The sequence below is a fragment of the Kogia breviceps genome, chromosome 1, assembly GCF_026419965.1.
Source record: "Kogia breviceps isolate mKogBre1 chromosome 1, mKogBre1 haplotype 1, whole genome shotgun sequence".
Classification (NCBI taxonomy): Eukaryota; Metazoa; Chordata; class Mammalia; order Artiodactyla; family Physeteridae; genus Kogia; species Kogia breviceps.
Genome location: NC_081310.1, coordinates 166,482,683 through 166,506,696, shown reverse-complemented (window position 1 = coordinate 166,506,696; position 24,014 = coordinate 166,482,683). Strand labels below are relative to the sequence as shown.

The window sequence follows — 24,014 nt, the reverse complement described above, 5'->3', positions numbered from 1 at the left end:
CTGGTCCGGGAAGATCCCACATGCCGCGGAGCGGCTGGGCCCGTGAGCCATGGCCGCTGAGCCTGTGCGTCCGGAGCCTGTGCTCCGCAGCGGGAGAGGCCACAACAGCGAGAGGCCCGCGTACCGCAAAAAAACCCAAAAAACAAATCAAAACAAATAAAGTGAGTTTCACAAAAAGTCAAGGTCTTATGGCTAGAAAGAGGCAGAGACAGGTTTTGAACACAGGCCTAAGTCCAGAATTTGTTCTCTTAACCCTCCCCCCATCCCCCCACCTGCACAATGAGATCTCAGTATCAGGGCCAGGCATTTCACACCCCTATGCACAGACCTGGAATCAGTTACTTTATTTTGACTTCCTGTTTCCTCCTTCCAAATCCCCCCTGCTTCTACTCTTTCCCCCTTCAAAGTATCATACTATAGATACAATTTTCTAAAATGCAAATCCAATCATCACTGCCCACTTGAAACCCCATGATGGTTTCATATTGCACTTAGGATAAAGTGTAAACTGTTCCCAACTTGTCCTACCAACCTCATCCCTTCTCCCTTCCTCACCCCCACAGACGTCCCCTTAAAGCGAGCACAAATTACTAGCTATACTTAAAACATTTTTTAAAAAAATAAATAAATAAATTTTTGGCTGCATTCAGTCTTTGCTGCGCGTGGGCTTTATTTTTATTTATTTTTTAAAAAAATATTTATTTATTTCTGGCTGCATTGGGTCTTTGTTACTAAGCGCGAGCTTTCTCTAGTTGCGGTGAACGGGGCTACTCTTTGTTGTGGTGCGCGGGCTTCTCACTATGGTGGCTTCTCTTGTTGTGGAGCATGGGCTCTAGGCGTGTGGGCTCAGTAGTTGTGGCTCGTGGGCTCTACAGCACAGGCTCAGTAGTTGTGGTGCACGGGCTTAGTTGTTCCACGGCATGTGGGATCTTCCCAGATCAGGGCTCGAACCCGTGTCCCCTGCACTGACAGGTGGATTCTTAACCACTGCACCACCAGGGAAGCCCGGAAGCCCTCAAACATTTTCTTGATAAAGATTTGTTGAATGACTAGATTCCCACTGGGCTCTGCTTACCAGATAATCAAGCTCCCTCCTCCCCAGTCTCTCGCTGTTCTTCAAGCTCAGATCAAGTTTCTCCTCCTCAGGGAAGCCTTCATCCACCTTCTCAGGCCTCAGTGGCTATAGCCAATGCCAGCTTCCTCCACTGAACACAGAGTACAGAGGTCTTTTCCCTTTTGATTTTTTTTTCCCCTGCTGGGATAGCTGGCAAATGTTAATAAAAGGTGAGGTGGAGGGGTAAGGGGTAGAGACTGCTGGGGTCTGCGCCCAACCAGATCTATGGCTGATCTCTGCTACCCTAGCTGTGTGTCCAGGGACAAGATAAGCTCAACTTTCCCCAACTTCAGCTTCCTCATCTGAAAATGGTGAATGAAAATACCCACCACAGAGTTGTTGACAGAATTGGATCTAAGGGGAACTTCCCTGATGGCGCAATGGTTAAGAATCTGCCTGCCAATGTAGAGGAGATGGGTTCGATCCCTAGTCTGGGAAGATCCCACATGCCATGGAGCAACTAAGCCGGTGCGTTACAACTACTGACCCTGTGCTCTAGAGTATGCGAGCCACTACTGAGGCCGCGTGCCATAACTACTGAAGCCCGCGCACCTAGAGCCAGTGCTCCTCAACAAGAGAAGCCACTGCAATGAAGAGCCCCCCCCCCCCCCCCACGCTCGCTGCAACTAGAGAAAGCCTGGGCGCAGCAACGAAGACCCAATGCAGCCAAAAAATACATATAAAGAAATAAATTTTTAAAAAAAGAATTGGACCTAAGGTATGTAAAGTACTGTTCCTAGCACTTAAATGTGAGCTATTCTTATTTTAATTACTCATAAAGAGACGTTGCTCCCAAGAACCTGATGAAATTCCCCAAGCACTGTCCATGGTATGTGGTTTCCCAGTTGCTCACTGGGTGGCCCCGAGAGCCATCCTTTTTTATTCCTGAGGCGAGCCAGGCCCCTTTCTTCTCAGGGTAGTGCGGACGCCTTCCCAGACGGCCCGTTTCCTGGGCCCCAGGTCGTGCCGCCAGCGAAGCACCGGAGTGACCTCTGCCCCACGCAACCCGCACCCCCCGCCCCGCCCCACCAACACGTACCTTATCCTCCAGCCTGGGTTCCCAGCTCCACCCACCGGCCCCTTGAGTCACGTCCTCCTAGGAAGCTGCCCCGCAGCGCCTCCCACCGGTCGGACCTGGAGTGCCTGTTGGCCGCTGTAGTCCTGGGGCTGGCGGGGCTCGGCGAGTCCCGAGCCCACGTGCTCCCCGCCTCCGCCGCAAGGCACCGCCCTCCCGCTGGGCGCAATCCAGACTACATTTCCCAGGGTGCGCAGCGGCGGGGGCCTTGGCTCGACGGGGGCCTCGAGCGGAGCGCCGCTCCGCCGCCTGCTCGGGAGCACGCAGGCTGGAGCGAGGACAGGAACAAGGACCCGGAAAGAGTTTCCGCACAGTTCCGCCGGGCCGTGCTCGGCTGTGCCGTGCCGAGTCGGGCCAGGGCAGGCGCGAGTTGCGGGGTACGGCCTCTGAGTCGGCGGTGCCGGGGACAGGCGCTTGGGGCAGCCCGCGCCTCTCTGAGGTCCCCGCCCCGTCCCGGCCGGGCCAGCTCGCCTGTCAGTCAGTGGGGCGGAGGCAGCGACGGTAGAGGGGCCGGCGCCGGGCAGTGAGAGGAGCGCGGGCCAGGCCGAGCGGTGGGGACTTGCCACAGCCCATTAACTCCACGGACTCTTCGCCCCAGACTTACGAAGCTGTACCCGCTGCGCTTCGGTGGACGCCTCCGTAACCCGCGAAGGGCTCTCTTCCCCGTAGCCTCCCACCCCCGTGACCTCTTCCTAGGACCCGAGAGCTCACTCAGAAGAGGGTGTTGTGGGTACACGCCACCGACCCTGTGTGACCCCTCACGGGCCAGGGCCTTGGTTTCCCTCAGGCCTCCCTCCCCTATGACTCCCTCCTCATAGCTTCTGGGGACAGAGCCCTGACCTATCACCAGGACCCCTGCCTGCGAACTCCTCACTGACGGCTTCCTCCTAGGAGTCCCCCTCAGTGGGTCTCCTCTTAAGAGCATCCCTTTTGGCCTCTGGCAAGCCCCCCTGCCAACCGAGGTGGGGAGGCCTCGGCAGCCATGCTCGCCCTGGGCCCCCTGTCACCCCACCGCTCCCTGGGCACCGAAGCCGGAGTCTAGCAGGGGGCCAGCAGCCAAGAGGCTGGGGCAGGAGACAGGTCACGGTCCACCTCCCTGTTGGGGAGGGAGCAAAGATGGAGCGGCGGGAGGAGCAGCCGGGGGCTGCAGGGGCTGGAGCAGCACCAGCCTTGGACTTCACTGTGGAGAACGTGGAGAAGGTATGAGGGCCCTGGGGTGGGCACTCCAGTGACAGAGCAGAAGTTCTGGGGACTGACACTAATGCCAGAGCCCAGGCTTGGGCTGGGTGCCCGTTGGGATGGTGCCTCCAGAGCACCTGGCATTTGCTGTCTCTCTGGGCAGGCGGGACAGCAATGTAATGGTGTCTTAATAGGCTATTTTTGGCTTTCCTTAGACATGGGTCCTCTGTGGATATTCTGTGGTCTTGGGGTGGTCCTTCCAGGGTGCTGACGGTTTAGACCTCCAGCCAGACTGTCTATTCTCCAGCTCCATGGGAACGGCATGAGCAGTGCAGTAAGAAACCAAGGACCCGGGAGACCTGCAGCTCAGTCTCCAGAAACCATAGTGATATTGAGCCATCCTGGACGTGTTTTGTTGAGCCAGGGGCTCAGAAAATAATCTGGAACTAAAACAGTCTGGGTTATGTTTTCACTCTTCCTTGGAGAAGGGTCCTTCCTTTTTTGGATGGAGGCCAGACCACTCCTGGGCAGGCAGGAGTAGGGTTGGCCCCCTTTGTTTTGTGCTGGGTCCAAGGAGCCTGGTCCTGCTGGCAGCTTCAGAGTTCTTCCCTACTCACCTGCCCACATGGCTTCCTGCCATGGCACTCCCAGGTTCCCCCACTGACCAGTCCGTCTTTTTTGAACTGCTTCTCTGTTTCTTTTCTGGGTTCTGCCCCCAGAGGCCTGGAATGCAGAAATGCATTTTCCCTGGGATGAATGGGGAGATGGGGCTACCTCGCTGGAAAGCAGAGAATGGTTGCAGATATTCGTTTGTTATTCTTGAGCCCCGTTTACCATACCCAGTAGTGAGGATGTGTCTCTCTGCTTCTGTTCTCGGGCCTGCCTCAGCATCCCTGAGGGTCCAAACAAGGGACAGTGGCTATAACTGGCTGTCAGGGAAACAGACAGGGCTAAGTCTACTTGGATGGAGCCTGCTTAGGGGGTGAGAGTCCTAGCCTCACTCTTCCACCCCCTGGGGCCGGGCAGTGTTGGCATGGTGGCATACTGTTCCATGTGCTACCAGAGAGATAAGCCACTGTTTTCTTACTGTGTGAAGTCCTAATGGAATTGGGACCCTGGGGATTTGGCTAGTTGAAAGCTCCAGGCTAGGCGTTTGCCAGGGCTACAGGCCAAGACTTCACTGGATCAGCTTTTTGGACCCTCTCGTGTGCTCTCTGAGGAGTGTTCTCACCCTCCTCTCCAGTTTGTCTTTGCCCTAGGGCTGCCTGGCAAAGTCTTAGTCCTGCTCAGATTTCACAGTGGCTTTGGTGCCAGCATCTGGAGTGACCTAGGGATGATCCTGGGGGAGCTAAATGGAGCTGTTGGAGTAGATGAGAGCAGCTGTGCCTGGGAGGGTTGGGGGGGGGCCCTCAGGCTGCTTCATACTCTTCTCAGGTTTAGCTTCTTCCCTATGGAGCCATTCCTTCCACCTGGGCCTTGCCCTTTACTTCAGGTGCTTCCCCTTCGGGGAACTCAGCCTCCTCTTTTGCTGCTTTCCTGTGGAAGTTCATTTTCTGAACCCATCATGTTTTGTTATAAGGAGAAGGGATTATGGTAGAGCATGGGCAGAGTTCGGACACTCAAGATATCGGCAGGACTCCAGGCCCAGGAAACACTGCAGAGCCCTGAGCTCTCCCTTCCCGCTCAGCCCCCCAGTCAGAGAGAGAGAGCAGTCTTGCAGGACCAAGTTCTGCCCTCTGTTCTGGGCTCTGGCAGGATCCAGAGTAGCCAGCACCTGCTCAGTCCTGTGCTGTTCTGCAGGCGCTGCACCAGCTCTACTACGACCCCAACATTGAGAACAAGAACCTGGCTCAGAAGTGGCTGATGCAGGCCCAGGTCTCCCCACAGGCCTGGCACTTCAGCTGGCAGCTCCTGCAGCCCAACAAGGTCCCTGAGATCCAGTACTTTGGGGCCAGTGCCTTGCACATCAAGATCTCTCGCTACTGGAGTGACATCCCCACTGACCAGTATGAGAGTCTAAAGGCACAGCTCTTCACCCAGCTCACCCGCTTTGCCAGTGGCTCCAAGATTGTGCTGACTCGGCTGTGCGTGGCACTGGCCTCGCTGGCTCTCAGCATGATGCCTGACGCTTGGCCGTGTGCTGTGGCAGATATGGTACGGCTCTTCCAGGCTGAGGACTCACCGGTGGATGGCCAGGGCCGCTGCCTGGCCCTGCTAGAGCTGCTGACAGTGCTGCCCGAGGAGTTCCAGACCAGCCGCCTGCCCCAGTATCGCAAAAGCCTGGTGCGGGCCAGCCTGGCAGTGGAGTGCGGGGCTGTCTTCCCGCTGCTGGAGCAGCTGCTGCAGCAGCCCAGCTCACCCAGCTGTGTGCGTCAGAAGGTGCTCAAGTGCTTTTCCAGCTGGGTGCAGCTGGAGGTGCCCCTGCAGGACTGTGAGGCGCTCATTCAGGCTGCCTTCACTGCTCTGCAGGACTCAGAGCTCTTCGACAGCAGCGTGGAGGCCATTGTCAATGCCATCTCGCAGCCTGATGCCCAGAGGTGAGCCAGTCCCCACCTTCCGGAGATGGACAGTCTGCTTGGCCAGCCACACATCCATCCATCCATTTGTTCAGTAAACACTAATTGAGTGCCTACTGCATGCCTGGTCTTATGCTAGACATCGGTCCTATGCTGGAACCAAACAAGACATGGTCCCTGTCCTTATGGTTTAGAGAGGGAGACAGACATTAGACAACTAACCATGTAGTGAATTATTCAATGAAAATATTTGACTCTCCCTTCTCTTTCTCTCAATCATGCAGTCACAAAGTCCTGGTGTTCTGCTTCTGACTATATTGTGTATCTGTTTTTTCCATTTCCACTACCACCACCCTGGTGTAAGCTATCCTCACCTCTCTCCCCAGAATACTGAGGGGCTTCCTCACCAGCCCCTGGTTTTCACACTTACACCCTTCATTGCCCACCCAGCACCCAGAGCAATCCTTTAAAAATGAGGATCTAATCTTTCCTTTCTGCTCAGAAATCTCCAGCGGGCCCTCACTGCTCTTAGGATAAAGTTCAGAATCCTCAACGTGATTCACAGGGCCACTGCACAACATGGCGTCCCCAGCCTTGTCTCGTGCCATGCTCCCTGCTTTCATCACTTTCACATAATCTCTTCAGTTCTGTGAGTGTCCCAGGCTCCCTCTAGCCTCTGAACCATCACATGTACTTGTCACATCACTGCTGCCTCAGCTGAAACTTCACTTCCTTAAGGAAGTCATGATTTTTAAGACTCAGTTTGGTCTCTATTATTTTATTCTAGAGCTCCCAGTGTGTTTCCTTCTTAGCCCGTAACACAGTTTCATTATAAATTAATGTATGTCTCCCCATTAGTCTCTCAGCATTGTGAGGACAGTCACTCTGTCATTTTATTTTGTCACACTGTGCCTGGCAGCACTTGGTAGCATTCATTATTTTTTGAACGCATGAAAAGTAGGAGTTGCCTGAGTGGTGAGGGGCGAGGATGGGGGAGGGGGAGGTTGGAAGGGGAGGGAGTGTTCCAGGCTTCAGGAGCTACAGCAGGTGCAAAGGCCTGTGGTGGGCAGCACCGCCATACATTCAAGGACCCGAAACAAGGTGAGTGTAATGAGATGCTTCTTCAGCAAGTGTTGCTTGAGCGTCTGTTTATGTGTGGGACCCTGGTCTGAGCACAGGGAGCCTAAAGATGGGTTGATTTCTGCAGGATAGGAGCTCACAATCTAGTAGACACTTGGGTGGGCAAGTAGAGCCTATGTGATGAACACTCTGATGGAGGGAGCGGGTGGCTGTCAGAACCCAGAGGAGGCATTTAACCCAGTCTGAGGGTTATTAAGGGCTTCCCAGAGAAAGTGACAATAGAGCTGTGCTTTGAAGGCTGTGGAACAGTTAACCATATGGAGGTGATGGATATGCAGAGGACCTTCCAGAGAAATGGAAGAGCCCGAACAAGGGAAGGGTGTGAGAGAGCCTGGGGAGTGGGTGTGATTAGATAGCGGAGTATAAGGGCCAGTGGTAGGAGATCCAGGCCCAGATCATGCAAGACCTTGTTGGCCAGGCTTAAGATTTTCGTCTTCATCCTGAGGATGATGTAAAGCTTTTAAAGGATTGTAAGCAGAGAAAATGGCATGATGAGTGTAAGTTGGATTGGCCAGGGCAAGACTGGAGGCCTGACACTTCACATTTCAGAGAAGAGGCTTTGGGAATGCTTGGCAGAACCAGAGGGGAAGATACCACTGAAAGAGATGGCCTGGGGAAGTGGTTGATAGCTCTAGCCTTGGCATTAGTCATGTCTGAGTTTGAATCCCAGAGGGTTCGCTTCCTAGATCTGAGACCTTGGGCAAACCACTTTTAAGCCTCAGTTTCTATCATCAGTAAAATGGGTGTGATCATATTACAGAGTTTAAGTAGGATAATGTGCCCAGGGCCTGCCCCTGGTATTCTGTGGAGAATATTTTGGTATGAGGATTAAATAAGAGAATGTCTGTGAAAGGTTTAGCATGGTTCCTGGATACTCCATAAACGGCAGTCACTAGCATTTGGTATCACTATTGCATTGGCAGTTAGTACGAGCCCTTTCCCATGGCTTCTCAGGTTTTCCAACTTCAGGTGGGTACCAAGTCCCAGGTCAAGGCCTTTCTTGGCTGGCTGGGCTCAGACAGTTGGTGGCTGAGGGGAATTGGCAGGGCCAGTGCGTGGGTGATGTGGGGTGTCCTTGGATACACCCAGGTTTACCCGGCTAGCCAGTCTCGAGGGCTTTGGCAGGTAATTGATGCCTCTTCTCCTCTGAACGAATGAGCGAGCAAGGAGTCAGTGAGGGAACCTATAGCCTCCTGAGCTCCCATTGGCTGCAGCCCCCTTGGTTGCTTAGCAACTCTCCCCATTTTCTCAACTCTGCTCCCAGAGCTCTAATTGCAGGTCTGGGCTGAGCTCAGTGTGAGTGGCAGTCAAGGAGTCCCAGCAGCCCTGCCCAGGCAGCTCGAGCTGACCAACAGGAGCAAGGCCTTTTGAACCCAGGCTCAGCCATGGTGCTGAGAGACATCCGCTCTATCTCCCTCCCCCAAACCTAGAAGCCTCAAGGCCTCAGGCCTGTGTCTGCTCACAGGTCTCAGGCACAGGTGCCCAGGTGGTAGGAAATCTATGCAAGAGTTTCCCCCATGGGTGGGCTGCATCCAGCCTGGAGTCAGTGTTGGGCCTTGCTCTATCTGGTCTGTTTCCTGGCTTTGGCTTGAGAAAGTCACCTTCAGTGGCTTTGACTTCTGGGTCATCCAGCCACTACCTCCCCAGGTGTCCTGATGTCAGCTCTCTCCTTGGCTGAGCTTGTACTCAAGTCACCATTTTCCCACCCCTCCACAGCTGCTGCTGCTTGCCTGGCTCTCTCTCCTTTGAAAAAAAATTATTTTTCCCTGAGATTTGTTTTTAATCCTGGAAAAGCTTTTCACTGGGGAAGGGAAAGAAGGTGAATTAGACAGGCTCTTGGGGGCTCCCATCAGTTAGAACTTCAGATATGGGCTGAGATCTCCATAGTTCCTTTGGGGAAATTCAGGTTGGGCCTTGAAACAGAAGCAGATCTATAACTGTGTAAGGAGCTGTCTTAGCCTGGAATCTGTCTCCAATTTGTTCTGTGACCTTGAGTAATACTCTGAGTTCTACTGGGCTGTACTCTTTGATTTACTCAATTGCGAGGTATAGATGAGACAAATTAAGAACTTTCATTGAGTACCTACCGTGTACATGAATTTTGAAGCTGTGAGGGAATCTTGGAATACAGTGGGGATGCTGTGAGGGTAGGGCACTACCTCCTGCCCCCGTCTCAGCTACTGGGGAGTTTGCAGGCCATGGCCTTGGCCCTGCCCCTACTCATTGTGCCAGAGTCCGGTCTGAAGGTGCCCATTGTCTTGTGGTGCAGCCCGTGTCAGGGCCATGAGACAGAAGCTATCCCCACTGTCTCCAGGCAGCACCCTCTGGATCTGTCCCTGGGCTGCGGGTACACTGGTAGGGACGTCTTGTCCCACCAGAACCAGGATGTGGAGAAGGCCAACATCCTGGACTGGTGGCCTCTTGTCCTTCTCATCCTCTACCTAAGGTTATAGGGCTACCTCCTAGCAACCTGCTTGGGACAAGTCCAGATAGAACTCCTTCTGGACCCTCAGTAACCCCTCCCCTCCATAGAGTGCTATGGTGACTCTATGATTGACAGCAGAGGGATCCCCCCCTGAGAGTATCACTTCTCTGCTTAGTCTCATCTCCACAAAGCAGGTTTCTGGGAATGGAGCTAGACTTCTCTCAGCCTCCTTTGTATATTCTGCTTCCTCTGCTCCTTCTTTAGGCATCATTGTGCTCTTTTCTCTCATTCAACAGTTTCTTCTTGGGCAATTCTCATCTACTCCCATTGCTGTTTGCTGATGTTTCCAAAATCTATGTTTCTTGCTCTAACCTCTCCATCAGGCTTCAGGTTTTTATCTCCAACTCTCTGGACACTTCTACCTGCCTATCTCACCAGGTACCTCTGATTCAACATGCCTAACATTGAACTTACCACCTTCTGGCCTCCCATTATTTCATTCATGTCCCCCTCTACCCGCTCCTCCAGGTCTCAGTAAATACCTCCACCAAGGAGAGTTGTTCTTGACTCTTCCCCATCCTCATATCCCTATTTTGCCTCTGAGCTCCCTCTGAGTTCATCATCTACTTCTCTCCCTTCCTTATTGCCACCAGAGTCCTTAGGAGTTAGGGTTTAGTGGTAGGGGGTGGAGTGGAAGGTGGAGTTTGATGCTCTCAGGAGCTGTTGCTGCCTTCTAAAGTCTTTAACAGGACTCCTCAGCCTATATTACCTCTTCTGTCTCCCATCCTCGTTCAGTCTCCCCTGACACTGGCTGTATTAGTTTCCTAGAACTGCCATAATAAAGTGCCACACACTGGCACACACTACAGAAATTTATTGTCTCACAGTTGTGGAGGCTAGAGGTCTGAAATCAAGGTGTCAGCTCCGTCTGAAACCTGTGGGAGAATCCTTCCTTGCCACCTCCTAGCTTCTGGTGCTTTGCTGGCAATCTTTGGTGTTCCGCTTGGCTTGCAGCTGCATAATTCCAGCCTCTGCCTTTATCATCACATGTCATTCTCCCTGTAGGTCTCTGTCTTCACATGAATGTCTTCTTTTAAGAATCCCAGTCATATTGTATTAGGGCCACCCCCTACTCTGTGTTCTAATCTACAATGACCCTATTTCCAAATCAGGTCACATTCTGAGGTACTGGAGGTTAGGGCTTTAACACATCTTTTCTGGGGGGACACAGTTCAATCCATAACAGTCTGTTCTCTGGTCCCCCAAAATTTATGTCCTTCCCACATGCAAAACGCATTCACCTCATCCCAACCTCCCCAAAAGTCTTAACCCATTTCAGCATCAACTCTGAGTCTAACTGGAGGACACAAGTCCACCCATAACACTTACCTTCTCGTACTTCCTTCCCAGAATTCTCCTGGAAGTCTCTGACCTAAGGTTCTTCTCAAATTGGGCAGCATGAAACCTGCCGTGTAGGCCCTGACCTCTTTTTCACTTTGGGTTTGATGTGGGAAGGAAGGGGGGCTTTGATGGACAACAGGGAAATTGTGCCTTTCTCTTAAATCTGGTGGGGGATGGGCAGACAGCTATGATGGGTCTTCTCACCTTATGCCTCCAGGTATGTGAACACACTCCTGAAACTCATCCCGCTGGTACTGGGACTGCAGGATCAACTGCGACAGGCAGTGCAGAATGGGGACATGGAGACCTCCCATGGCATCTGTCGCATTGCTGTGGCCCTGGGCGAGAACCACTCCCGGTGAGGAGAGGGGCAGCTGGGGGTTGGATAGTAGGGCCCTCTAAGAAGTGGGGGAGGTGGAATGACCTCCCCATGTCTCCTCCCTCCCAGGGCCTTGCTGGACCAAGTGGAGCACTGGCAGAGCTTTCTGGCCCTTGTCAACATGATCATGTTCTGCACGGGCATCCCTGGCCACTTCCCTGTCAATGAGACGACCAGCTCCCTGACCCTCACCTTCTGGTACACGCTGCAGGTGTGTCATGTGACCTTCAGTAGGACTGGGCCATGATGGAAGAAGGTGGATCAGGGGCTTCTGTGGCTAACTCTCCTCCCTGGCTCTCTCAGGATGACATTCTGTCCTTTGAGGCAGAGAAGCAGGCTGTGTACCAGCAGGTATACCGGCCGGTCTACTTCCAGCTGGTAGATGTGCTTCTGCACAAGGCCCAGTTCCCTTCTGATGAAGAATATGGATTCTGGTCCTCAGATGAGAAGGAGCAGTTCCGAATTTACAGGTGATGGTAGCAGGCCAATCCTAGCTCTAAAGGGAGTCCTGAAATATTGAAGGCAATGAGGGGAGGGGCCCAAGGCCAGCCTCCCTGAATCCTGGGCCTCCTTTCTCTATAGGCACTTTGACAGGGCTCTGAGGGAACTGGGGTGGGCTCCTGGGCTTGGGGGAAGAATCCAGGCGGTGTATAAGACCTTTATCTGCTTCTCAGGGTGGACATCTCAGACACACTCATGTATGTCTATGAGATGCTGGGGGCCGAGCTGCTCAGCAACCTCTATGACAAGCTGGGCCGTTTACTTACCAGCTCAGAGGAGCCCTACTCCTGGCAGGTACCTCCCCAGCCTGATTCCCTCAGCCCTCCCAGACCTGTCGCACCCTCCTCCTCAGCCAAGCCAGTGGCATCCTCTTTTCCCAGCACACAGAGGCCCTGCTCTATGGCTTCCAATCCATCGCAGAGACCATCGATGTCAACTATTCTGATGTGGTGCCCGGGCTCATTGGCCTCATCCCACGGATCAGCATCAGCAATGTGCAGCTGGCGGACACTGTCATGTTCACCATTGGTGAGACCTGGCGCACACCCATGAGCACATTCCCAGAGCCAAGGCACACATCCCCAGCCACAGCCAGCCTGCTGGGTCCTATCCAAAGTGGGAGACATACATGCCCACACACACAATCAGAACTGCAGCCAACTGACTGTCCTGGCATGTCTAGGGGTCCTTGCTACAGTGCACTGAGCTAGCTGCAATTCAGTGAGGCTAGTTCGCTGTCACTGAAATAACAGCGCTGGGCCTCTACTGCATAACACCTTCCTGCTTCTCAGGTGTAAGGCTCATGTCTGAGCATGTGCATGCGTGTTTGCCCATTCAGTCCTCTGAATGAGCAGCGCTCCATACAGGGGCTGCAACTCCACCCTGCCAGGAGCTCTTCCTGCCTCACAGGGACATGGTACACAACCAGCCTGGCCTGCCTCAGATGTCTTGCCTTCTCCCTTCTTCCCCCAGGAGCTCTGTCTGAATGGCTGGCTGACCACCCTGTCATGATCAACAGCGTTCTACCCCTAGTACTGCATGCCCTAGGCAATCCCGAGCTCTCTATCTCTTCTGTGTCCACCCTCAAGAAGATCTGCCGAGAATGCAAGTATGACCTGCCGCCCTATGCTGCCAACATCGTGGCTGTCTCCCAGGTATGCGGGGGGCCTGGGTGTGTCGCTGGGCCTCAGGGCACACTCTGCCCTGTGCTGACACCATATTCCTTCTTTTTTTCCCCAGGATGTGCTGATGAAACAGATCCATAAGGTGAGTTCAAAAGTTTGTAAGGGGCTCCTTGGGGTATTGTGGGGAGCTGTAGAAATCCCATCTTCTGCCTTTGCACCTTATTCTCTGTTCTCGGAACCTTCCCCAAGAGGTTCATTCTTCCCACCCACAACCAGGTGTGTCTGGGACTGACCCTCGATGTTCTGCCCCACAGACGAGCCAGTGCATGTGGCTGATGCAGGCACTGGGCTTCCTCCTGTCGGCCCTACAAGTGGAGGAGATTCTTAAAAACCTGCACTCGCTCATCTCGCCGTATATCCAGCAGCTGGAGAAGCTGGCAGAGGAGATAGTGAGTGAGCTGATGTGCGCGCACACGCACGTGTGTGTGCATGTGTGAGTGCGTGTGTGCGCGCGCGCATGTGTGTGAGTGTGCGCGTGTGTGCGCACGTGTGACTGTGTGAGTGTGTGCGCGTGTGTGAGTGTGTGTGGCTGGGGAGCAGCAGTGGGACTATGGGGCTTCCCTTCGTGTTGGCTGTGACTGCTGAGGGGTGGGGCTTGAGCTGGCAGTCAGGGCTGGGAGACCCAGAGCTTGGTTCCCTTCTCCCTGTAGCCTAATCCCTCCAACAAGCTGGCCATTGTCCACATCTTGGGGCTTCTCTCCAACCTCTTCACCACGCTGGACGTCAGTCATCATGAAGATGATCATGAAGGCTCTGAGCTCCGGAAGCTGCCAGTGCCGCAGGGACCCAACCCTGTGGGTGATGTTGTCATTGCTATTGCCCCCCCAACCCTGTGGGAATGTCATAGTCACCCCTGAACTCTACGGGTAATATTGTCATTGTGTCCCTGGCCCCATGGGGCATGATGCATTTGGTCCTCTGACCCTGTGAATGACCCTACCATTGCCCCCTTGCTTTGTAGGGAGTGATGTCATTGTCTCAGTCCTGTGGGTGATGTTGTCTTTGTCCCCCCCGCCAGCTGGGGTGATGTTATAGTGTTTCCTTCTCCCCATGGGGGACACCGACATTATCCTACAACCCCAGAGTGATGTAATTATGGACCCCTGTTTAATCCCCAACTCTGTGAGGCCTTCTACTTCAGCATTCGCTGTCCCCTATGGGCACTCCACATGTAATAGTTCTTGCCTTTGAGTTGCTCCTAGTCTAGAAGAAATACATGTAAACAGATTGTCACAGAGCAGTGTGATAAGTACTGCAGTAAGCTCGGGCACAAAAGGGACTTACAAGCTGTTGGTCTGGGGCAAGCCTCAGCTTCCCATTCAAAACTATGAACATCAGGATATCTGGTGCTCATTTCATAGAACTGTGCTGGACAGCAGGGGTGGTCTTGATTGAAAGTACTTTGCATACCGTAAAGCTCTGTACAGATGTGAGGGACTGCTTTGGTCATTGTTCCAAGTATCCTCTCCAGGGTTTCTCCTGGAGAAAAGGAAGCCACAGTATCCTGGCCCCTGTACTCAACCCCCCACCCCAGTTTCAGTTACCCTTTTGGCTCCAGACCAAACCGAGGCCACTGTCCTCCCACAGAGCCCCTTCTCCTATGGTAGTCATCATCCTGCCTTCCCTCACCTCCCAGAACCTCAGGCTGCTCTCTGCTCCACCATAAGCTTCCTGTATCTATGCATCCCCTGGGGCTCTCTACCCTAAGCCTATGTGGGTAAGACAGCATCTCTGCTTCTTCAGAGGCTAGCCCATAGGCCTTTGGCACTAAAATACTTTTACTGAGCAGAAGTAGATAGGGAGTGACTTTTTTAAAAGGTTATCTTCTGAAGCACTTGTAATATGCCTGCTTTGCACTTTGAGGCTTCCTCTAAGGTGATCCCCAGAATTCGGGGTATCCTCTTTCATTCATGCTGATTCAGCAAAGCACTCCTGCCTCCAGGGTCCCGTGCACTGAATCCTCAATGGGCAGTCTGGGGTAATAGATTTGAACTCCTGGCCTACTTCCAGCTACTGAGTAGTCCTTCTTGGGTGGGTGAGAGTGGTAGTGGGGACACCTCACTTCTTCCTTTGTCTTCAGGTGGTGGTGGTACTGCAGCAGGTCTTCCAGCTTATCCAGAAGGTGCTGAGCAAATGGCTGAATGATGCCCAGGTGGTGGAGGTGAGTCCTGACCCTTGCCATCAGCCCCTGTGGTGACTTTGCTCAGAGGTGGAGCAGGAAGAAGGTGTTGCTGCCCCACCTCGGCTTGAGATGACCTGGAGGAAGTAAAGGAGATGAGTCTTGCCCCATAGACACAGGGAATCTCTGGAGAAGACATTCAGAGCTTCCCAGCATCACAAGAAGTGCTCGACCCCAGGACTGATGCTGGGGCTGAGTGACAGGGATCCATTTTAGCATCAGACACCTGCCTTTGTTCTGTTCAGTTCAGAAGTTTCTCACTACTGTTGCTCCCTGAGAGGCAATGGTGAGGATGTAAGTAGCAAGAGTTAAGTTACAAATTTCCATCCTCAGCCCCTCTGAGAAGGGCCTTTTAGCCTCCTGCCTTCCAGGGTGAGGGTCAGACTTGCCTACCTTCCTTGGTTCGCAGAGCCAGACAGGGCTTGTAGGTAAGGGCCCATTTTTAGGCCTCCTCTGTGCAGGGTCTCAGTTCTGCTCCAGCCAATGGTGACCTGCTGACTAGGGCCCCTTTGCTTTCTTCCCAGGCGGTGTGCGCTATCTTCGAGAAGTCAGTTAAGACTCTGCTGGACGACTTTGCCCCCATGGTGCCACAGCTGTGTGAGATGCTGGGTCGGATGTACAGCACCATCCCTCAGGCCTCCGCTCTTGACCTCACTCGACAGGTGGGCCTTCTGGTGGATGCAGCAGTGTTTGGGATGTCATCCCAGACAGAGATCTGACACCGGTGTTGGGCGGGTTGGTGGAGTGGGGTGGATGGCTTCTGTGGCAGGGGTTCTCACCTGCATCCCAGGGATGTTGGCCTGTCCTGGTGAGCCAGGGCCTCAGCTGACCAGCATTCCCTGCTTTGTTGTAGCTGGTCCACATCTTTGCTCATGAGCCTGCCCACTTTCCCCCAATTGAGGCCCTCTTCCTGCTCGTCACCTCCGTCACACTCACCCTCTTCCAGCAAGGTAGGTCCTGACCAGGGTCTCTGCTGCTGCCGCCACTGCCACTGCCTCTGCTTCCCCAACTGGGGAGCCAAAGCTGCCCACTCTGTTCTCCTCTCTCCCCTGAGTTGCACCTGGGACTTGATGGGAAACTAACGGGATCAAGCACAGCACAATTGTCACCTTACAGATAGTTGACACCTTAGATTGAAGTGGACAAGAGAGTGAATGATGTCTTCTACTGGCCTGCTGGACTCAGGGCCAGTCTGGATGTGGGGGAAGATGGGGCTGGAAGCTCTGAGGGACTTGGGGCACCAGGCTGACTCCATTTCCTTTGGGATAGAATGAAAAGTGGAGAGAGCGTGGCTTCAAAGTCAGATAGACCTAGATTCTGAGCTCATCACCACCAACTAGTTGTGTGACCTTGGGCAAGTCACTTACTTTTCCAGAGCCTTCATTCCCATATCTGTGAAATGGAGATTTTCAGATACTCAATAGGATTGTTACAGGTATTAAAGTAGCATCTTTTGGGCCCCTGGCTTGGGTTATTTTTTTTGTTTTTGTTTTTGTTTTTTGCGGTATGCGGGCCTCTCACTGTTGTGGCCTCTCCCATCGCGGAGCACAGGCTCCGGACGCACAGGCTCAGCGACCATGGCTAATGGGCCCAGCTGCTCCACAGCATGTGGGATCTTCCCGGACAGGGGCACAAACCCATGTCCCCTGCATCGGCAGGCGGACTCTCAACCACTGCGCCACCAGGGAAGCCCTGGCTTGGGGTTTTTGCACACGATGTATTCAGTGATTGCTGGTTCCTTTCCCTACATTGAGACTTACTCCTTTCTAGGCCAGAATTCTTTGGCTGTGGTCCCAGCACCCCATTCACTGCGGCCCTCTGCCTGAGAGAAGTTGGGAGCAGGGGGCTCCAGGCTTCCCCTGCTGCCTAACCCAGGCTTCTCACTCGGAAAGGAAACAGTGTTGTTCCTCCAGCCTCCTGAGTTTTGCCTAGATTTGTGGTCACAGGTTTGAGGCTCACCAGGAGTCTCAGCTGGAGCTAGAGTGCTCTCTGCTTCTGTCCTCGGTGTCTGGTCCCATGATGCTGGCCTCTGCTCTGGTGGGCCATGGGTAGTTTCCAAAGTGGGGAGAAACCTGAGCCAGAAACCCGGATGTGGTCATCCTCAGCTCCACTTCTCCCCCTCGTATCCAGCTGGGGACAGGTCGTGGTGGTCCTTCAGCCTGCCCACTTCTCCCCACCCTCCACAGCCACTGCTCCAGTGTACGGTGCCATCTGGATCAGCTCAGCAATCTTCTAACTGGTTTCCCTGACATCTGCCCTTCTCCAATTCATTCGGCACCATGCAGCTGTAATATTTCTTAGAAGACATAAATCTGAGCATTTTCCCTCCCTGGCTTAAAGCCCTTCTGTTGCTCCCCCATCACTGTGGGGTTATCGTCCCACTGCCCTCCACGTGACATAGCTCCTGCCTACTTCTCAACATCCATTCCTGAATGGCTCCAGTAGTTCAGCCACCCTGATTTTTCCTCACCGTGTCCCGTTTGATTCCTATGCCTTGCTCCTCTGCCTGGATTGCCCTGTGCCCTTTACTGGGTGAGCTCTCGCTCCTCCATGCCTTACCCATGCATCAGTCCTCGGAAGCTCCTCTGAGGCAGAGCTGGGTGCTTCTGACCTTGTGCCAAAACGGCATCGGGCATGCACTGCTGATACAGCACTGATCACACTCAGTAAGCAACTCCCATGTCTGTCTCTCTCCCTGGACTAAGCCCCTCAAGGGCAGGCTTGGCTCTCTTCCCTCTGCATCCGTCAGAACAAGGCCAGCATAGAGTAGGCACCAGACGCTGTTGAAGAAAGGAGGACGAGGGTTCCTTGCCCTTGGAGCCTTTCTTCCTCACTGTCCGGCCCACCTTTAGCAGGGTGGCTGCTGAACACCAGACCTGCCGTCTGCAGGGCGACCCAGGCATGGGGCACACTGGGCTTCATTTTCCAAGACTTGAGTAACTTGGGGCACAGATGTGGAAGGGACAGGCTTTATCAGTGGCTCCTCACAGCCCGAAGGAAGCAGGAGAGAGATTATTATCAACTTGACAGTCGGGGAAACCGAGCGTCTGTGGCTTGCGCAAGATCACACAGCTGCTTAGTGGTGTCTCAGGCAGGGGTTCCCGCAGCACCTCCTCCTGAGAGTGGAGCGGCGGGCAGGACCTCCAGGCGCACGCCTCGTCCTTGCCACAGGTGTCCTCAGAACTGGAAGCAGAGTAGTGTCCAACATCCTATCTGTTGGGCTTGTTGGTTGTCTCACAGGACAGGGTGGTTCCCTCTCACCTGCTATGCTGTCCCAGACTTGCCGTACTTTCCTCAGGCTCTGCCCTCCCACCACCCCGTGGGGTGACTGGTTTCCCTTTCCTCTTGCGTCCAGATGGTGGGAGCTGGTGGTCAGCCCTGAGCCTGGCTCTCTGCTGGGTCTGTGTCCATGTGGAGGGGCTTTGTGGGTGGGGCTCTATTTTTGGCCTCATGATGCAGTTCCCTCCCCTAGGCCTTGCCAGTGGCTTGCCTGGCCATCCCCACAGCATATGGGGCACTGAAGTACCCAAGAAGGAGTCTTCTGGTTTAAGAGAACCCAGCAGATTCCTTTCTTTGGCTAAACCAAGAGCCCTAAGGCCGTGGAAGGGAGGGGGCACCTGCTCAGACCATGATACACGGGCCTTTCCAGGGCCTTCAGCCAGGCCTCCAAAGGCAGTACCAAGGACCAACCTCCCACCAGCCCTGCCCTCCTCTTTGATGGCTAGTGATGGGGAGGTATCTGCTAGGAAGCAGTGTAGGGCCACTGCAGCGTGCCAGAGGCCACAGCAAGAGGCTGGGGGCTGTTTGTCCAGCTATGTGGTGGCCAGCGTTGCTCGAGCATCGCAGGATCACTTGGGGACTGATCCGAGGAGGAGCGGGGAGTAGGTGGAAGGCCCCTCGGGAGGGAGCTGGGGCAGACCGTCCTTCACTTTGCCGTCTCTTTCTGTTGGGCTTCTCCCAGTTCATGGTTTTTGTATGTTTTGTTTCTTTATCTTGCTTCCTGCTGCTCATGTGCCCCCACGCTGTCTCCCTGCAGGCTCTCAGTCCCACATAACTATATGAGGTTGAGTTGCTGTTTGTATAATTTTTTCTTAAGTTCCATCTTTATTATATTTTAGGGCCCAGGGATCATCCTGATATTGTTGATTCATTTATGCAACTCCTGGCACAGGTGTGTTTTAGTTTTATTCATTCACGTTCTGTTCTCTCTCTTTCTCTTTCTCTTATGTTGAAATTCAATTTAAGCCTATTTTTAGCTTTCTGTTGACAAATTTTTTTTTTCTGTTCAGTTGAATAGAGTTTCTTCATCTGTTTCCGTGGAAGTTGACAACCCAACATCCTCCTTTAGTGCCCCTTTGCCTCAACTAGCTCAGTCCTCCACAGAGACCAGGGAGAGGCTGATCCCGAAGGGAGGGAGCTGGGCTGGCCTGGGGGGTGGGGTAGGGAGGGGGTGGTAACTGTGCCCAGCAGCTCCTGTGGGGCTGGGGTGGCCGAGGAGTTCAGGGGCAGGACCGGAGTTGAAGGGCCTGGGGTTCACTGTCCCCGTGCTCCTGCCGGGAACTACCTGCCTCAGTGCCCCCAGCCTGCTCTCGAGAGGTAGGCTGGGAGGAGCTCCGAGGGAGGGGCCGAGCTGAATGTGCTGCGGTGGAGCCCAGAGCTTGGCTGTCGCTGGGCTGTCAGACAGATCCTGCTGCTGCTGGGAGGTGGGGTGCTGGCTTCATTGTGAGATGTGTCTGGTGTGTAAGTGTGTCGGACCTTACTTGTATGTTTTGAGTTTGGTTTGGGAAGGGAGCAGAAATCACTTGGCTGCCGTAAGTAGTTACGTGTATTGTGTTGAGTGTCGGGATAAATGTGTAGTTGAAGTGTGGGCCTGTGCATTGTTGCGTGTTGTGTGTTGATGTGCGTTAGGCACTGATGGAGTCTGAATATTGATGTGTGTTGGAGGTGTGTGTGTTGGGCTGTGGGAGTGTGTGTTATGGAGGGTAGGCGTATGTACGGTAGTGGTGTGTCTGTATTAGGGGTTGTATGTTTGAGAAGATATATGTGTCGGGCTGTGGGAATGTGGGGTTAGTATGATGGGGGGTTTCTATGTGTCAGGAAGTTCCTGTGAGTTGGGGGTTCCCATGGGTTGGGGTAAATTATGTGTTTCTTTTCTTAATCACTGTACAAATATTTTTTGAGTGTTTAATACATGCTTGGTAGTCTGCTAGGTGCTGAGAATATAATGGTGAGCAAAAGCAGGCACAGTTCTTAGTCTCTTAGAACTTACAGTCTAGTGGAGGGGGCACAGGAGGAGTGGGAACGGGTGGTGTGTCCTGGGCCTGGGTGGACGTGTGTGAGGGTACCCATGAGGGTGCATCTTTGGGGTGAGGGCGTTTGAGTATGTATTTGTGCCTGTGCGTGGGGAGAGTGCACGTGCTGGGAAACCGGGTGGGACGAGGGTGTGGGCGTGTGGACATGGTTTGGGGATGTGGGGGGGTGGGATGTGAATATGTAGTGAGGGTGTGTAGCAAATGTGGGAGAGTGGTGTGTACAAGGGATGTGATAGAGGTGTGTGATAGAGGGTCAGTAGGGCATTTCAAGTGAGGGTGCATGTGGGGCTGTGTGCACAAGAGTAAACATGGGGGAGTGGAAGGTATGTGAGGACTGGAGGGTTAGGGGTTGATGTGGTACGCATTGGGGGGCTGCTGGGGAACAGCAGTGCTTGATGATTGTGGGAGCTGTGCAGAGCATCTCCTGTGACCTGAGGATGTGCCAGTCATGCCCTGGTACCACTTGGGGTGGGCTCTCTGCCCCTATACTCCATCCACTCCCCCTGACATGGCAGCCCTGGCTCCTGGGCTGGGTATAGAGGAGAAGGGCCTGGACACAGGGTATCCTGGGTGAAAGGTGGGGCTGTGGCTCCCAGGCTCCTGCCCTGCTTTTCCTCTTCCTAAGCTGGAGAGTGTCTGAGGAATGCAGGCGGGACGTAGGAGGGGGGCTATTAGACTGGGCTCCATGTCCAGCTGCCATCTCTTCTTCCTGCTGCCCTGTTAACAAATCCATGGGGCCTCAGCTGCCTCTGTGAATCAGAGTGAAGTCACTGCTGGCAACCTGGAGCCTGCAGGAGGTCTGGCCCTGATGGTGGGAGGTGGGGAGTGAGGTGTTTGATCAGGGGTGACTTGGGACCCAAACTTTTGCATTATGACTCCCAACCTCTCTCATATACCTGTGCGTTCATGTACACATACATGTACGTAGCATCCCTTGGCTGCTACCCTCCTGACCTACTGAGCTCTGGAGTGGTCTGGGTCCCCCAGAGACGGCTGGGTGGCTGGTGTTGACAGCCTCTACTTGCGGTGTGTGAACTTGGGGTCTGGGTGGCAGGTGAGTGGGGGGATGGTTCTTGGAGTTGGCTGGGCTGGGCTTACCAGCTCCACCTCCTGCAGGCTCTGAAGCGGAAGCCAGATTTGTTCCTGTGTGAACGATTGGATGTCAAAGCTGTGTTCCAGTGTGGTAAGTGGGGCGAGGTGGACAGGTGGGCCTGGGGCCCCTTTGGGAGGATCCTTGAGACCCATCTGATCTGCCTCTGCCTCTCCCACAGCTGTGCTGGCCCTCAAGTTCCCTGAAGCACCTACTGTCAAGGCCTCCTGTGGCTTCTTTGTGAGTCCCATGCTGACCCCTAACCCCCCACCACCCCTATACCTAGCGCACCCTGCCTAGGACTCTAGAGGTTAGGGGTGTGGTGTGCAGGTCTTGTCTCCAGGGGGACGGGGAAAAGAGCTGGGGCTGACGGGCCTCTCCATCCTCTGTAGACAGAGCTGCTGCCTCGGTGTGGGGAAGTAGAACCTGTGGGAAAGGTGGTACAGGAGGATGGCCGTATGCTGCTCATAGCAGTGCTGGAGGTGAGATGGAGCAGGTGTGGGGGGTTTGATGGGGGTTGGGTGGCCCTCACTGTTGGGGCAGCTGCCTTCCTGGGGAGCTTGAGCCTTGGTTCCCTAAGCTCTTGTTTCTCCATCAAGTAAATGGCTGGAAGTTGTTGGGTTTCTGTGAGGATCAGCTGGCTCCTGAAAAGCAGTGCTCACCTGTCATATGCACTTTGGCTGAGGAACTGTCCGGGAGTGGGTGGGTGTGGCTAGGCACCCTTGCTGCAGAAGGGGCAAGGCCCTGGTGTGCTGAGAACCCGTCTCCCTCAGGCCATTGGGGGCCAGGCTTCCCGCAGCCTCATGGACTGCTTTGCCGACATCCTATTTGCTCTGAACAAACACTGCTTCAGCCTCCTGAGCGTGTGGATCAAGGAGGCACTTCAGTCACCTGGTTTTCCCTCTGCCCGCCTCAGCCCTGAACAGAAGGACACCTTCAGCCAACAGATCCTTCGGTGAGCAGAGCTGGCAGGGCCTGGGCTCGGGTCAGGGGGCAGAGGAGGCGTGGTGGATGGTGCCAACTTGCTCTCCCTTCTCTCCTTCAGCGAGCGAGTAAACAAGAGGCGGGTGAAGGAGATGGTGAAAGAGTTCACACTGCTGTGCCGGGGGCTACATGGCACAGATTACACAGCTGACTACTGAGGGGCGCCCCCGTCCCACCCACGCCTCCTCCTCACCCCTTCCTATCCCCAAAGAGTAAACTTGAACCTTAACTCCACTGCTGTCTCTGCTTCCTTTCCACTGCCACCACCACCTAACTGGGTGACCTCAGAAGACCTGGGGGAAGGATGGGAGGATGCTTGGACCCAGGCCTTGGTAGGGTGTGGTGGGCCAACCTCTCGCTCCTGGGGTGGAAGGGGCACTGCTATAGCCAAGCCGCCTAGGCTGGAGCCATTCCAGATACTGCGGATGCCCTTGAGGTAGGTGGGGACTGCAGTAGTGTCAGCAACCCCCGCCCCCCCCATTAAATTAGTCCCAACGTTTATGCATGCATACATTTACTTAATCAACAATGCTGAGTACTAGGCCCCTAATTCTGCCATGCCTTGTTCTGTCTGAACAAAAGCTGGATCTAGTCCATAGCTACCATGCTAACTAAGATGGGGAAACGGGACCAATGAGGAAGGCTGCATGAAGGAAGTTTTATTTCTGAAGGGAACGGGAGGTTTCCGAGGTAGAGGACTTGGGGCCTTGGGCTGGCAGTGAGGTGAGGCTGGGCTCAGTTGGGAGGGAAGAAATGGAGAGTGGCTTTGAATTCCAGGGTGTGTTTCTTGTGTGGGTTTATTGAGGCACCCAGACTTGCACTTGGTTGAGGAGAGGTATAGAAAGCGGGGCTGAGCATGTGGGGGAGGAGATATGGTGGACCCCAGAGGAAGAGGAAGGCAGGCCCTAGTGTTGTCTGCAAACCCATAGCTCCCCAACTCTATGGTACCTGACCAGCACATGATGGTCAGGGTTTGGTCAGGACCAAGGACAGCTCCCGGCCTGCTGTTGCTCTCCTCCCCTAGCAGGATTCCCTCCCTTTCTATCTCAGCCATAGTTCCACCCTGGCTGCTTCTCAGGCACCCCAGCCATCTCCTCAGTAAGATCGCAAGAGCAGGACTGGGTTCTCCTGACTCCCAGCCCTGAGCCATGAGTCTCCTTTGGAAGTGTTAGGAGAACTGGTTGCTCCCACGATTTTCTCACTTTTTCTCCTGTTCTTTTCCCAGCCTCTGCGCAAATTCTGTGTCCTGCATTCTTCATCCTCATTCAATCTCTTCCCACACCAGCCAGCATCAGCCCCCCTTTCATGTCATCCCCTGAGGTCACTCTGTCCCCTTTCCCTTACCCTTCCTCCATCCCATTCTCACCTTACTCTTGATTTTCCACTTCTGGAGTATGTGGAGATGTTTCACATACTTTCTGTCCTTTTCTCCTATGACATAGCACCCAGGTGTCTTCCTCCCTGCTGCCATGATCAAATGTAGCATATATAACCTGGGAGAATGAGGGGTCTAAAGAACAGCTTCTGAAATCAGA

The 24,014-nt window shown here is 54.0% G+C and overlaps 1 protein-coding gene across 2 annotated transcripts; it reads left to right on the top strand.

Annotated features, from left to right (window-relative positions):
* Nucleotides 1–2,381: 2,381 nt before the first annotated feature.
* Nucleotides 2,382–22,713, top strand: IPO13 (importin 13). 2 transcript variants are annotated; one of them, XM_059082858.2, is made up of 20 exons: nt 2,382–3,389; nt 5,169–5,905; nt 11,068–11,208; nt 11,299–11,440; nt 11,533–11,699; nt 11,904–12,024; nt 12,111–12,258; nt 12,703–12,884; nt 12,970–12,996; nt 13,169–13,303; nt 13,565–13,708; nt 14,995–15,075; nt 15,618–15,755; nt 15,947–16,043; nt 19,212–19,264; nt 21,522–21,588; nt 21,677–21,735; nt 21,888–21,977; nt 22,269–22,450; nt 22,541–22,713. In XM_059082858.2, the coding sequence occupies exons 1-20, from the start codon at nt 3,306–3,308 to the stop codon at nt 22,635–22,637; spliced, it is 2,892 nt and encodes a 963-aa protein (XP_058938841.1). In that variant the 5' UTR covers nt 2,382–3,305; the 3' UTR covers nt 22,638–22,713. The 2 variants fall into 2 exon arrangements, 1 of the variants encoding a protein (XP_058938841.1); XR_010835818.1 differs by lacking the exon at nt 19,212–19,264 and having other exon boundaries at nt 2,500–3,389.
* The last annotated feature ends 1,301 nt before the right edge of the window (nt 22,714–24,014 follow it).

Coding starts and splice junctions, on each gene's coding strand:
- IPO13 (XM_059082858.2), top strand. CDS start 3,306: ATGGAGCGGCGGGAGGAGCAGCCGGGGGCTGCAGGGGCTGGAGCAGCA. Junction 12,997..13,168: donor TGATGAAACAGATCCATAAG/GTGAGTTCAAAA, acceptor TCTGCCCCACAG/ACGAGCCAGTGCATGTGGCT. Junction 21,736..21,887: donor AGGCCTCCTGTGGCTTCTTT/GTGAGTCCCATG, acceptor CATCCTCTGTAG/ACAGAGCTGCTGCCTCGGTG.